This window comes from Populus alba, chromosome 6 (genome assembly GCF_005239225.2).
Source record: "Populus alba chromosome 6, ASM523922v2, whole genome shotgun sequence".
Classification (NCBI taxonomy): Eukaryota; Viridiplantae; Streptophyta; class Magnoliopsida; order Malpighiales; family Salicaceae; genus Populus; species Populus alba.
The window spans coordinates 2,030,778-2,046,193 of NC_133289.1; the positions used below are offsets into that span (position 1 = coordinate 2,030,778).

The 15,416-nt window shown below is 34.2% G+C and overlaps 1 protein-coding gene across 5 annotated transcripts; it reads right to left on the reverse strand.

Annotated features, from left to right (window-relative positions):
- Positions 1–1,358: 1,358 nt before the first annotated feature.
- On the reverse strand, positions 1,359–12,076 carry LOC118052935 (uncharacterized). 5 transcript variants are annotated; one of them, XM_035064033.2, is made up of 31 exons: positions 11,624–12,076; positions 11,019–11,472; positions 10,665–10,922; positions 10,367–10,579; positions 10,121–10,252; positions 9,905–10,034; positions 9,775–9,821; positions 9,589–9,690; positions 9,366–9,473; positions 8,978–9,120; positions 8,780–8,874; positions 8,608–8,686; positions 8,470–8,521; positions 8,308–8,388; positions 7,772–7,867; positions 7,558–7,661; positions 6,610–7,066; positions 5,995–6,030; positions 5,694–5,898; positions 5,475–5,608; positions 5,152–5,332; positions 4,832–5,061; positions 4,629–4,724; positions 4,251–4,340; positions 4,128–4,160; positions 3,905–4,039; positions 3,754–3,814; positions 3,618–3,673; positions 3,469–3,525; positions 3,264–3,384; positions 1,359–1,750 (listed from the first exon to the last, which is right to left on the reverse strand). In XM_035064033.2, exons 1-31 carry the CDS (start codon positions 12,010–12,012, stop codon positions 1,599–1,601), a joined length of 4,527 nt encoding a protein of 1,508 aa, XP_034919924.1. In that variant the 5' UTR covers positions 12,013–12,076; the 3' UTR covers positions 1,359–1,598. The 5 variants fall into 5 exon arrangements, 2 of the variants coding, with proteins under 2 accessions (XP_034919924.1, XP_073266071.1); XM_073409970.1 differs by lacking the exon at positions 1,359–1,750 and having other exon boundaries at positions 3,262–3,384; positions 3,608–3,673; XR_004688279.2 differs by lacking the exon at positions 1,359–1,750 and having other exon boundaries at positions 3,303–3,384; positions 3,618–3,656.
- Between the last annotated feature and the right edge of the window lie 3,340 nt (positions 12,077–15,416).

Here is a 15,416-nt window from a genome sequence, read left to right on the forward strand (position 1 = left end):
TTTCCAAGGAGTGTAATCTGAACGTGACTTCATTAAACGGTGATGTCTGTGGCAGGTAATTTCTTCAAATTTTTATTTTTATTTTCACTACCATATATACCCGTTGGGTAATTTTTTAATTTGTAAGTAGCATTTGATATATGAGACTGGACATGAAAAAATAGGATATCTCTACTTCGACCACCAAAAAAGTGTTTCTATCATCACTCATAGCTTCAATTTTGTCCAACCTTCTATAAAAGAGCTAAAATTGCCTCATCCCGTTCAATCTCATCCCTTTCAATCTCATTTCCTAACCAAATGTAATTAAGATATTGTTTTTAGACCCGACTCTAGAAAAAAAAAAAAAAAAAAAAAACCTAAATCACTAGATGAATCAAATCAATCATTTTAATTAAAAAAGAGTCATAACGTTCTTTTTTAAAAAAAGAATTATTAAAATTAACCCTAACAGGTTTAAATAATCTTTAACTGTCAATCACATCATTAAAAATGTAATAGGTCAACTAAGTTCTATCATAATAATGTTTTTTTTTGTTTATTTAACTTGATGACCCAAATGAGGCTTCAAATCACAATTTTTTCTGAGATTAATAACTATGGGTTAGGGTCCTTCAAAAACGACCGAGATGATATTGAACCCGTGAGGCCGGAGCATCTACCTAGAAGTCACTTTTTGGATTTACTCAATATTTTCATATTTCAACCCAATGATATGTTCCTCTTAGCCAAAGAGGCCTACGGTATGACCCGAGGAGGGCCTGGACAGGTCTGCGTCCGAGCTTAAAGCATGGGTCTTAGACAGGTCAGAATATAGGGTCAGGTTTAGGTGAAAACGTTCCGGCCCAGGCTTGTGATCAGTTCTGTTCTCTACCAAAATACGAAAGGCACAGCCAAGAAACAAATTCATAGTCCCGGTGATATTTCTCAAATAAAGGTTCATGTCTATTTATTGAATCCTTCATGTCCTATTATAAGCTAGCCTGTTTTTTTTTTCCCTTGACAGGTACTAAACTCCGAATAAATCTTAAAGCAGTCACGGAGTAACTTTCTTAAACTTCGGGATATATGGGGCAATAAATGTATTATTAATATCCAGATTAATGGACCACCTTCTTTCTTTTATAAATTTATTTGTGTAACTACACCCTATTGTAACATAAGATATTGGTATTTGCATGGTTGACATAAAGTAAATCTAATTTAAAAATCATATTTCTCGAGTCAATAATTTTTGGTCCATAATGCAAAGATCAACTATATGATTATAGCAGTATTATCTAGCAAGAGATTTATTGAATTGAAATCATGTAATCAATGCAGCTGAAACTGGTAGAAGATACTCAAATTATATCAACTGAAAAATAAATTTATCACAGATTGATAGTATAACTTACCGGAATCTTCAATTTATAACGCATTTACAATGGATTAGGAGTTAACGTTGTGTTCTTATATCTTACCTCCTTTTCCTTTTCGTCCATCTTTTGCTGGGATATGCAAACCACATCATGTCTTGAACTCTTGAGATTTTTCGCAGAAAAATACTTGATATTGGCTTCAGTCTTAACCACTAAACCCTTTGATAGACAAGGCACTTATTCTGTTTCTCCATCCTCACTAGCAACACTAATTGGCTGATCCTCCTCAACAGCTTCTGCCAGATCTTCGTCAAAATTATTGTTCTGATCATCTGCATAGGCCTGGGAACTTACAACCTGACCCGTCAAATCTTTATGTTTCAAATTTCCTATCATAACACGAAGATAGTAAATAAGTTATTTGGACCATAGTTATATTTTTGCCAACTAAAGAAATATCACCAATAAAATTCTGTTAGTGTAACAGCCGAAATGTCATTTATAAGAAGCCATGTAAAGGCTTACAACACAAATTCGTGCTCTTCAATGGTCGTCTAAGTGTGTGTTTGTTTTAAAAGCTTCATCCAACCACTCGTTTCAAATTGTTTCACAAAATATGAGCACTCCAATTCATCTATGATGTCAATTTGTAAATAATGTGACCATTAATCAATTTCAAATCGAATAGTTGATTTTAAATTGTAAATACTGTGACTATTCATCAACTTCAAATCAAATAGTCCTTTTCAAATTGATGCAATGTGTTAGGGAGCTGCCTTTGTGCCTGAGCACATGGGGGTTTACACACAAGGATGGATACCACCTCTAACCCAAACACCTAGACTATTAGGTCAAGGGCTCATCTTGTATACGTCTCTTTTCCCGTTCCTTTTTAATGTGAGATAATTACCACTTACATGTGTGTTAGAGAATTATATAAATAATAGTTTAAGCTATTGGGTTGATCAAACAATCATAAGTTTGAATCTCTCAACTCTTGTTATATTTAATAAAAATTAAACATAAGATAGTGTGAGCGTGTGCAAGTTTCAAACTCAAAAAGCTTTCATCTGAGGGAATATGTTAGAAAATTATATAAATCATATTTTAAGATCTCACCTAACAACTTCACATATTTTGTTGAGATGGTTCTCTGACAAGATACACCCAACAAATCTTCTCCTTACATGTGAGCCCAACCCTTTGAACACAACTCCACCTCCAATGGAAGCAAACAAAGTCATGGAAAAGCAGAACCTTTGGTTATGATACCAATTTTTTATAGAGTTGCCTATGTTCGAATAGACTTTTGGGTTGGAGGTGTTGTTCATCCTTGCATGTAAGCCCTAGTGTTTGCATGCCCAACACGGACATAAAGGCCATGCATCACCCCTAACTCAAGCAGACTTTTGGGTTGGAGGTGGTGTCTATCCCTGTGTGTAAGCTCTCATGCGTGCAGGCTCATGCATCTTCCTGAACACGGGCAGCTCCCTAACACAAAGTCTCCCATTTCCCACCTTAATTAAGGGAGATCAAACTGCCCCTGCCCCTGACCCTCATTCTAAGAATTGACCAAGTAATTCCAATAGAAGCTCAGGGTACATAATGCTGCTTAAACTGCTCAATTAATTAAAACAAGGTAAACCATTCCAAGGGAATAGTTAAAACTATATCCAAGTTCCAGGGTGGTTAAATTTTAAAACTTTTGATCGACATTTTAGTTTCTAGACCGAATTAGCCAAATAACTTATAATTTCCCAATTAAAGTTGTCTGATATAATTAGCTAGGAAAGAGCTTTAAATAGGATTCTGACAGCTTAGTTGATGTTTATTGCAGATGTTACTGAATTCAGGAAAATGCAATAAGGGTATATAAATTAAACAATTATAAAACTTCCATACCCATCCAAAAAGTGCATCCACTTGATGTCGAGTGAAAAAGAGCCTTGACGCGGAACAAAAACCGTTCCATTGAACGCTTTGTAGCAGGAATTTTGCTAGTAATGGCTGTTTGTTTCGAGCCCTTCACAAAGAGCAACCAAATTCAGACTGATCTTTTGTTGCAAAGTTATTGACTCAAAAATAGAAATGAACATGACAAACTGACCTTTGCTTCAGAACATAGAGTCTGTATCGTTCTTGTGGCCTTTTGAAGCTCTGTTACCTAAAGGAAGCACAAAGGAGGAGCTTAGCACCAATCTAAGATTTTTATAATAATCACCCACCTTAGAAGTTGTTCAGCGGACCTGATCTTACCAATTGGATTATGAGTTCATTGTGTGTTTGAAAGTGAGCCTGTAAGAAATCAAAAACTGTTTGAAGGTTTAAAATTCAGTACTCCAAGCAACTACATCTCAGATTCTACTGCAAAAAGAAATTGTCCCTGATATACCTTTTAGGAAGGAGTCCACAAACTTCCCACCATACTTGACAGACATGGCACGCACAGTCACCTGCTCCATTAATTTAGCATGTCAACCATTTTCCACTTCACATTAGAACCTAAATATTGACAAAGGCACTCCCCGTTTCTGCTTTCCTACCTTGTCATGAGTTCTGCACAAGTTAACTAGTGATACGACAACGTTCACAGATTTTTGTATTTTGATCAAATGCTTTTCAACAGCTTCAATCTGAACAGCAGCTCTGGGTTTCATAAAGAGAGCAATTTCCTTAACCTAATCACAAGACAGGAAAGAATAAGAAACTAAAATCTAATTCCAGATGAATTTTTCTCTATTTCAATCTTATGTATTTAAAACTCACCAATTTGTTAAGAATAGCGATGTTCCCTTCATGCTGCACATAAAACCACCTTATGTAAGCATTTCCAATGAGCAACAGAAACATTAGATGAAATCTACAATACTGCTACCATTAGAAACATACCAGCACCCGGCACCACACAATAAATGTTGCATTGCATAGAGTTGGGAAACCAAGATGATCATCTTCTACTGTTGTTCCAGATGAAGAAACCTAGTAAGAAGTGAATTCCATTTACAGATGACTTGGAAAGCAGCACAATCATGTTGTCTGGTGCATTGCAATGTTGGACATTCCACCCATGTTTCAAGCAAGTCAGTGTTTTATCCTAACTGTTTCAAATTCAGGTTCCAAATTCCAAATGGTGAACTCTTAAAATCGCATTTTCAACTCCAAGTTAGAGGGATAACAATTTTACTATCTGGAAGAACGTTGTACTAGGATGGTCAGATGCAAAGGTAATGAGTTAGCAGCAGATAAGTATAGAAAATATTCACATACCGCAGGCAAAATAGAGCAGGCAAGCTTATCCAACAAATCAGATTTAGATTCACTATTCTCCAGGTAAATCTGCAAAATCTTTTGTACAATTTCCCCCTGACAACATCAGAAAATTAAACACCATCTAAGCATGTTACTTGTTCCATTAACCATTAAAGACTACTGAAACAAAGAGCTAAATAGCATGAGATAGATGGTCATACTTTGTTCTTCCAACCGTTCTCAAGATGTTCACTATCCCAGTTGTGACTTAAAAGCTTCTGCGCAGAAGTTCCAAGTCTGCTGCGCAAGTTTGGAAGGATCCTGTGAATGGATGGTGAGTGTATACCTTTACCATTAGTCTCCGATTTATCCAGTATAGTCTGGACAGAGGTTACAACTGATTCTAGGGTAAGAAGAGATTCTGAGGCCAGCATAAAGGAGAATGAACATGCTGCAAGGAGAAGTAATTATAATTACAAAGGATACCTCTTGACCACATTAATACATTATACACCGCTACAAAACAAGATAGAATCCATACCCATATCTAATGCATCTTCAATAAATGATGAAGCTCCAAGATACAAATATTCTATTGTCCCAGGTGAAGGGCTATGCTGTAGGCCAGAAAACACATTCTCGGATACTTCTCTTGGTTGAAAGGCTTCAAGAAGATCTGATAGAACTGATTTGTGCATTTGAACGTCAATAAGGTTTAGCATCTGCAAATAGGAAAAGGGCAGAAAGGAGTTTGAACAATAGACTCTCAGAAAGGTTGCTTGCATTATTTTCAAAAGAAAAAAAGAATCAATTATGTATTGGTGACTGGTCTGAGAAAGAGCAAGAGTAAAAAAAAAAAAATACCTTACTAAAACTATGAAGTACTTCTTTAAATGCCAAAGTCGAAACTACAGATTTTGAAAACACAATACTGGCTACTTCTGGATTTCCAGCAGAAGCAGAGTGAACATTCCAATGATCTTCACAAGTTCCATCACCTGCAAAGAACATGCTCTTAGATAACAAGAACACTGTCACAGGTGAGTAGCATTTATCCAACCAAATTAAGCTGCATAAACTAACCTTCTTTAAGAACAAAAATGGCATTATCAAAATGCCTTCTCAGATTTGGAAAAAGCGGCCTAACATTGCTCAAGAACTCTTGCAAGGTCATTCTAGTAAAACCTGCGGGAGCACTCAAGCATGTGGCCGAGAATTGTTTCCCAGGAGGCATAAAGTAATCCAGCTTGTTGTGAAGATCACGCAAAAGGTATAGATAGAGGGGTAACTAGCACAGGAAATAAATCATAGTGCATGTTTAATAACATTAATAACCTATTAAAAAAAACAAATTACCACAATCTCAGTACAATTAGATTTGTACCTCAACTGCAGGATCAAGGCAACAGGACTTTTGATTCTGCATATGAAAGGACACATTAAATGACTTCCATCAGTGCATTTTTAAATATACTACACATGTATTAAACAACAGCATGGGACTAGATCAAAAACCAAGATGCTGACTTCGGATAGAAATTATCATGCCTAGTGAATGAACACCCTTCCAAGGAACAAGATGGAAAGGGAATCAGAGTGTGGGAGTGTGAGCGAATACCAGCATATCACTCTAACACAGTAATCTTAGTCTAGAAATTCTAGAGAGAGAAAAAATTGAAGAAAGGATAACACATGCAGAAGACCATCCATCTCATGAAACAGATAGATGTTTGATATGATATGTAATATCTAATTTAGTAACATTCTTGCATACAAGTGCTTAAATAAGTTGAAATAAAACCATTCTCCTTTACATCCCTTCCAGGTACAAAATGCAATTTCAGAACAGACAAACTGAATAAAACGTTGAGAAAAATACCATTCCACAAGATCCTGCAGTTGAAAGTCTACATATGAAATGGAAATCCCACAGCAAGCAGCATGTAAAAACTAAATGAAATGAGAATCATGATTTTCAGCAGCATTATTGCGTACTCACATTTGAAAACATCAAAAGGGAGTAACACTGGACATGGAGAGGCCTGAATTTAAATCGTTGTGCTTCTAGAGCCTTGGCAACTGCAGAAACTTCTAAACTTATTAGCCCAGTAGAATTACAGGAATCTTGATCTGCAGGAATAAATGTTTGTCCCTTTGAAGATTGACTAGTAGACTCCTCATTTGAGACATCTTGGCTTGTTACAGCTCCTGTTTTCCTCAACACATCCAATATTGTTGGCTGCCGGAGTTTACCATTTGGATCCGAACTTGATTCTTTTGATGTCTTTTTATGTTTGTTGTCTTGTGTTTTCTTATGTTCACCGTTTTTTTCGAAATGTACCCTATTGTTAGCTTTGTTTAAAAGTAAAGTTCCAGAATTATCAACTTGAAGATGGAGCTCTGGCAGAGACAGAGGATGGCATTTGATGCAGTTGTTTAGTAAATTTTCCAGAAATCTGCATTTCAATATTATTTTCATCAGTGCAAAGATAACATACTGATTTCAGAATGAAACTGGAAAAAAAACTACAATTGAAAATTGCATAACTCCTGGCATGAATCAAATACACTTAGACTAGTAAGTGGGACTTTCATCGGTGTAATAAGAATATGCAGTTGTAACAAATGATGTAAAGATTCCAGTTTTTTACCTCTAAGTGTATGGAATGCCTAGGATTGCTTGCATGACTAACTATAGAAGTCATAGTCAACCAAATTATTGATCAAGTAAGAGCTATCCCTTTTCTAGGCTTTCATCTGTTACTTTACAGTGTGCCTTTATTACGTCATTCTTATCACTGTTTACAGAACAGCATTAAAAAGGCCAATCCACCTAGGGTACTATTGTGGAACTGTACAGAGAATTACACCAAGGCTTTAATATATAAAAAGATGTGATTAAAAATGGCGCATGAATAATCAAGTAATTGAGAGCACTAGAGTTTACACTAGGTTCCTGAGTCGCTTCAATAGCTTGACAATTATATCCATTTGTGTAGCCTGACTGGTGCATTCAAATCTTCCAGTAACTTGTGTACAAAAGGCATTAAGCTACAGGCAAAATTGTATGCATTACAGACCAGAACATATAGAAAATTATTCAAATAAAAAAAAAGTGGCTCAACCCAGAAGGTGACAATTTCAAACTAAAAAAATATTACCAGTTCCCTTATCCAATTTGCCGCATAATAAAGAGAAAGGCATACAATCTGTTTCTGCTTAGCTGTCAATGATTGCCAGCCTGCTTCAGAAAAGTACTGACATTGCACAAGATATAGGTATCAGCAAATTGGTCAATACCAACAGCATTTCCAAACTATCTAAATGTACAAAGCTGAAGGAAATCACAAAGTAGGTGACACAGTGGCAAAGGTCATCAGAAGTTCCAAAGTATCAAGCGTCAGGAGCACTATGTGCACTGCTTGCTCTGGACACAATGAGTTACAAAGATTTGCTAGATAACCACTTTGGAAGCAAAGCACTTCCAAACCTGTTCAATGAAACCATGCTTTTTCCTGCTTGACATAATATTCTAGTTTTTTTTAACTTTCCTTGCCCTCCTTGAAACATGAGCAAAGGCAAAAAAATTCTGCTTGTATTTAAAACAACGCTTGGATGCTAAAATAACCAAAAACCATACATATGAAGAAAGAATTACTTCTCGATGATGTTAGTAAAAGCATCTCCCGAGCCTCACCTTAGAGGAGGGAAGGTGCAAAGGGCAGCCAAGTAGAGCATCAATTCCACTAAGAGATCCCTGATTTGTCAACCTCTCAACCTGAAAAACAGACCAAAAAGAAAACATCCATATGCTTCCTTCTGAGCTTATAGCTCTAATGCCTAAAGTCCATGAACTTACAGCGGATAGTAAGAGGAAGTTAGCAGGAAGAACTTGCAATGAAGAGGTAGACCTGGGCAGAACAAACTTTTAAGCCAACAGGCACAAACATTTAAACAAGTACTAAAAAGAAAAGGGCAAGGATGGCCAGAACATTACTGCAAGGAAGAGGACGACAATGACAAAATGCTCAAACAAATAGGAGATATGTCACCATCCAGGTTCATCCACAGTTCCCCTGCATAAGGAAAGTAATACATGTCCTGATTTCCCATAAACTTCAAGGGAAAAAATATGAGAAATCAAGAAAGAGATTGCAATGCTAATTCACCTTCTAAACCACAATATGAGTCCTCGCCTGGCAATTGTCCACCTTGGAGATCAGATAGAAACTTAGACTCAAACTCTCCAGCATGTTTGCCAACCCTACGAAATACAGACAATTTTCTCCAATATAATCAGGCATTTGATACTGTTTTAAATGACTGAGAAGCTTAGTTTCCAGAATTATGTGGTTATAGTCACTGACCATTCTACAATTTCTGGCTGAAGTTTCTTATGAAGCATTATTGTAGTCAGTTCATCATAAAAGAGAACCAATGGCAAGCACAACTGCTTGCAAGAATCCAGAGATGTTCTCAAGAGTTCCAAAGCCTCCTCACAGTTAGATTTCTGTGTAAGTAACATTCAATAATGGTGAATAGGCATGCTGGAATAAAAAATCTTCATTAAAACATGAGAAATTAAACATGGTAAAAAAAAGGATAGCAGGATTAATTTCCTTTATAACATAGGAAAGCATTGCAAATTCTATAGCAGGGGAGCAAACATGGAGCATTATTTACAGTTGGAAAAAACATCAGCAGCAAATAAATAAGCAGCCATAATCTTGCAGTTGAGGAAACAGTGAATCCTACCTGAGAAGGAGACGCCCTGGTAGCATTATTTATGTCTCCAAGACAAGAGACTACTTTCAGAGTCCCGATTAGGCCCATCTTCTTGTACTTCATATCTGGATGGCTGACCTATCCAATATGAGTCATGACAACCAAGAGAACATGGATAAAGACTAGAGGAAATTTGTAAGCAGCTAAAAGGGGACAGAAAGAGAAGGATAAAAGAAAAAAGTATGAAAAATACCTGCTTTCGGATTATCATCAACAATTCATCTGCAATTGAAGATCCAAAACAATATGTACTAGATCGAGCTGCCAAAGCCAGCTTGCTGAAAACTTCATAAACCTGCACCACGGAAAGCTAGTGAAACTGGCACAAACTATCAGCACTTCAACTTATAATGCCAAGAATAGAAAAAAATCCAGAGACCTTGTGTAGATGTTCCATGCAAAATCCTTCCAAGTAATCCAGTATACCTAAGGCAGAACATTAAACGCATCAAGAGAAATCAGCATCTAGTCACAGCATATAGTCATGTGACACAAGAGTGGATAAATACCATTTATATGAGCAGAAAGTGGAATCAACTCCTGCGGATACTTGGAGGCCAGCAAAGCCATGGTGTTCAAAGAAGAATTTACTTCGAAACTAACACCAGATCCAACATGAGTCACAAGTGCCCCAAGAACCTGCAAAAAAGCTGGAATAAGACTTCCCACAGTATGCGTTTCAATTACTAAATCACAGACAATAAATATTTCAGCAGGCTACTGACCTCTTGTCGAAAATAAGTATCACCAAACTCTCCAAACAAGCAAATATATATGTGAATACCAAAATCCCTTGCTTTTTGTTCTTTACATGCCAATAAGTGCTCGGACAATGAAAGAAACCACGGAAAATAATCCTAGTCAATAAACATAAGACAGCAATCAAAAGGAGTTCCAAAACCATTCCTTAATTCTGATCCTAGCTTGTTAATGTGAAATGATTCTTCATTCAAAATGATGGCAGCTTGTACCTGAACCAGTTCTTTGTTGCCACAAATACACTGGTCAATCATATCTTCCCGAATACAACTTTCAACAATTTTCTTCTTGAGAATCTTCTCAACACTCTTTTGCATCGACTTGCCATTCATGTATATCAATATAAGAAGCCATATGTCTATGACCTTGTGATCCTGAGGTTTCTCAACACTACTCAATTCTTTCAAAACCTCCTGACACAGCATCTAAACAGCAGCAAATGGAATAAGGTCATATAGAGAAATAGCATACAAATATGCTTACATTGGCAATACTGCAAAGAAAACTTACATTCTTAAATAAAAGACTTGATCTCAAAGCATCAAGAATAGAAGCCTCCGTGTTATCCACGAGTGACTTCCCTTTAAGTTTCCGCTGCTGACTTGAACGAGAACTATTCGACATTCCCACAAATTTTAGCTGCTGACGAATCTGCGATATTATCCTTCGAACATTTTGAGGTGTAGCCGAAAGCAATAAAAAACTAAGCAAATTCGGAATATGTTCCCCGTCTATTGTCCTAATACACGATAAGGCTGTCGAAATAACCTTCAAAATAAAAAATTATCACTATCAAAACAAATCAAACAAAAACATAAAATGCTCAATCCCAAGTCTCTATTTTCCAAAAACATAACAATGCACCTGTTCTTGCATCATTTCATCCAGATTAAGATTCGAAAACGCATCAAGCACCGGCACAATGATCTCAGAATCCTCCTGTAGCATTTGGTCTAACGAACCAACGACAGCATTATTACTGCTTTGATCACCGATGATCTCCGGCAAAGAACCGATAATCTCTTTCTTTAAATGTAAAGGACAGATTGAAACAACTTGCAATAACTTATCCGTGAATGTATTAGGATCAACAACAAAATCAAGCCAACGGAATTGATCAATTATCAGCCTGGCTACATCATCTACGAGCGACAGTGTTGTTCTAGAATCTACGGAATTCGTGTCGAAATATTCCGGAAGTTTCTCAAGGAGCATGATCTGAAGGTCCAGCTGAATTGCTGGAACTAGCAAGAGCTGCCTTACTAAGCTCTCACTTCTCTTGGCGCCAAAACCATCTCGTTTCGAAAATGCAAGAACCCTGATTAATTAACATTAATAATAATTAAAACTTAATTAAATGTTAATGACGTAATTAAGGGCACTACGGTGGGGCCCGCGCAGGCACATTCCAGGGAGCTTTTTATTTAAATCGTGAAATAAAGCAGAATTTGTGAGTTTACGAAACTGACCTGCGGAAGTTCTGTTGAAGATTAATGTAAGAGGAGAATCCGGAAAGGAAATCGGAGCGGAGAGCAGGGGCGGTATCGGAAGAAGAAAATAGACGGTTGAGATGGTTCCGGAACTTATGATGATCAGAAGGAAGGCAAGGTGGACCTGAAGGATTGATCAAAGTACAGCCAGCATCAGCTAGAATCGACACCAATTTATCAACGGATGATGACGATGAGGATGATGATACTTGATTGTCCTCGACGGCTTCGTTTTGAGATTGTGGTGGTTTTTTGGTGGTGGTGGTGGTGGTGGAGGAGGAGGATTTGGGGATTTTCGGTTGTGGAAATGGAGGAATAAAGGAGGAAGGTCGTTTCCGGGAAGGGTTTTGTTGGTGGAGGAACACCATTTTGGTGGCGGACGAGAAGACGTTTGGTGGTTTAGGGAGAGAGAAGGGGATTTTGATGTGCAAAACAAAGTGGCGCCAAATTGTTGAAGTAGAAACCGCTTGAAATTATTTAAAGGCTGGTTGGTTTAATTGGGCTTAATGAGGTTAGGTCCAGCCCATTTTAAGTGATAAAAGGAAGTAGGCTCATAACACTTTTTTTAATATATATACCACCGAATTCGGCTCAATAATGATTGGTCCGGCCCATTTTTAAGTGATAATGGGAATTTTGACATTGGGATAGCTTTGCTTTTAAAAAAAGTTTTTAAGTTTTTTATTTTAAAAGAATTAAATTGATGTTTTTAGATTTTTTTATAATTTTGATATATAAATATTAAAAATTAAAAAATCTAAAATAATATTATTTTAATATATTTTTAATTAAAAAAATATTTATATTAAAAAATCTCACTTCTTCTTTTTTTTCCATCTCCATCTTCCTGGGAACAATAATTTCAAATAATAGACACGGTAACAACTTACGGTCTCTGATCAAAAGTGATCCGCCGCACCGGGTTTATAAAAATAAGACTAGCTTTGATACCCGTGTGATGCTGCAGGTTTTTTTTTTTTTATAAAAATTATTAAAAAAATAAAAATTTAAAAATCTTAATTTTTTCTACAAAGTTATATCCAAGAATCTTGGGTTTGGCTGCAATGCCTGACCTGAGAGTAATATTTATAATATTAATAATAAAATTAAACTTGCATGACCCAAGTTTAAGTGAGTCTAACTGTAACACCGAACCCAATAATATTGGATGTAGGTCTGGCTATAAGGTCGTGTCATAAAAGTGTGATAATTAAATAGATTAATTAAAAAAAACAAAAAAAAAACAACAGAAATGAAAAAACTAATAAAAAAAAAGAAAAAAAATTGAATTAATTTGGTTAACCCTTTAAACCAAGTTATCCCGTAAAACCTGGGATTTGCGTCATGAAAGTTTGATAACTAAATAGAAAAAAAAATAACGGGTTTACCTAGAATTAACCGGGTTAACCCATCAAACCAAGTTAACACGTCAAGCCCATAATACGTGTCATGAAAGTCTGATAATTAAATAGAAAGAAAATTAACTTTAACAAACTAAATTAAATGGAAAAAAATAATTCGTCAAATCAGGTTAACCCATCAAACCCGAGATTCATATCATGAAAATATGATAACTAAATAAAAAAAAATTTAACATTAACAAATTAAATCAAACAAAAACAATTCATTAAAAAAATTTAAAATAAAAAAACAATCATATAATATAATATAATATAATAATAATTACAATGAAAAAACATGGGGAAAGCTAAAACTAAAACTAAATTCTCAACCAACTTAATATTAAAAAAATAAATTTAACAAAGATAATTTAAAAAAATAAACATGTGAGGGAAACACTGCAGCCAAACAAAAATCATGTAAGGGAAACACTGTAGTAATCCATAGTGTTTTTTTTTTTTTTAAAAAAAAAGCTATAAAGTTAAGTTCTCAACCAGCTTAATATATATAAAAAAACCAAGTCCGTGTAATAAAAATATGATAATTAAATTAAAAATTTTTTTTCACATTAACAAACTAAATTAAAAAAAAAAATTCATTAAAAGAAAAAAAAAACACAAAGAAAAAAGCAAAAAAAAAAAAGCCATGGGCAAAACGAAAAAAAAAAAAAAAAGTCAAGTATTTCACTGTGTGCATAGTGATATATTATATGTAAAAAACAGAAGAAACAAAAGCGAGGAAAAAAAAAAAAACAAAGCTACTACAATGAAAAACTCACGCGTTAAAAAAAAAAACATGTGAAAAAAAAACAAAAACAAAAAAAAAAGAAGAAAAAAAAAAAAGCTGCTACAGGGAAAAAAAATTTAAAAAAAAACAAAAGTAAAAAAAAAAAAAGAGGAAAAATTGCTATAAAAAAAAACCAAAAACAAAAAAAATGCCACAGAAGAAAAAACTGCAAAAAAAAAAAAAAAAAGCTTTAGCTATAGTGAAAAAGCTACGCATTTTAGTATATTACTTAATTATATGTAAAAAACAGAAGAAACAAAAACGAGGAAAAAAAAAAAGTTGCTATAGTGAAAAACCCACGCGTTAAAAAAAACATGTAAAAAAACAAAAAGAAAAAAAAAGCTGCTGCGGTGAAAAAATATTTAAAAAAAGCAAAAGCAAAAGCAAAAAAAATAGAAAAAGAAAAAACTACTACAGAAAAAAAAAAACCAAAAACAAAAAAAAAAATACCACAAAAAAAAAGGAAAAAAAACAGCTTTAACTACAGTGAAAAAGCTACACGTTTTAGTATATTACTTAATTATTATATATATAATAATAATAATAATAATTATTATTATTATTATATATAAGTATAATTAAAAGGCGTGGGGGAAGCTATAATGCTTTCCCATGCCTTTTAGAGCTCTTTAGGCTCCGTTTGTTTGCAGGAAAGTGGTTTCCTTTTGGAAAGTGAATTCCGAGAAAGTATTTTTCGATGTTTGGCAGTGTTATGGAAAATGAACTGGAAAACATTTTCCAATGTTTGGTTGTGTTATGGAAAATGAAATGAAAAATAATTTATTAATGAATTAATTTTTTTTTAAGTTTATCTAATATATATAAAATATTTAATCACTTACAATAAAAAAATGAAATCTAAAAAATATTTATAATGATGAATTTTTTTTATTATATCCTATATTCATACATAGCTTATTAAAATAATGATAAACAAATCTTACAAATTAAAAAGTTGAATGAGAATGAAATTGAAAAAAATATATAATTTCATAAATTATCTCAAATAAAATAAATAATAATCAAAATAATAGAGATCAAATCTAAAAAATTTTAAAAAAAATGAAAGATGAAGAAATTAAAATAATAATAATCAACATTTCATAAATTATTTCAAATAAAATAAGTAACAATCAAAAGAACGAGGACCAAATTTGATAGATAAAAAATTTCAATAAAAATATGATAAGGAAAAAGCAAATAGCAATTATAAAAATAAGAACCAAAGTTAATATAAAAATAAAATTTTAAGAGATGAAATTGAAAAATAAATATTCAAAACAAAATATATATATACCAATCAAAATTTTGAGGATTAAATTTAATATAATCAGCAAATAATGACATTTTTAAATTTTTCACAACTTCCGGAAAGTGTTTTCCCCCCAAATTTTTCAAGAAAACACTTTCCTGAAAACCAAGCCAAATTTTCCTTTTACTGGAAAGTGTTTTCCATTGACCAACTTTCCTACTGGCAAACAAACACAAGAAAGTTTGGAAAGTGATTTACCGGAAACCACTTTCCGGAAAACAAACACAGCTAAAGGGAAAATACTTTCCTGAAAACCAAGTCAAATTTTTTTGA

Excerpts from the sequence above, each read along its gene's own strand:
- LOC118052935 (XM_035064033.2), bottom strand. The coding sequence starts at position 12,012 with ATGGTGTTCCTCCACCAACAAAACCCTTCCCGGAAACGACCTTCCTCC. Across the intron at positions 9,474-9,588 it reads TGATGATAATCCGAAAGCAG|GTCAGCCATCCAGATATGAA; the intron begins GTATTTTTCATA and ends CATATTGGATAG. Across the intron at positions 3,815-3,904 it reads TGTGCAGAACTCATGACAAG|GTGACTGTGCGTGCCATGTC; the intron begins GTAGGAAAGCAG and ends TTAATGGAGCAG.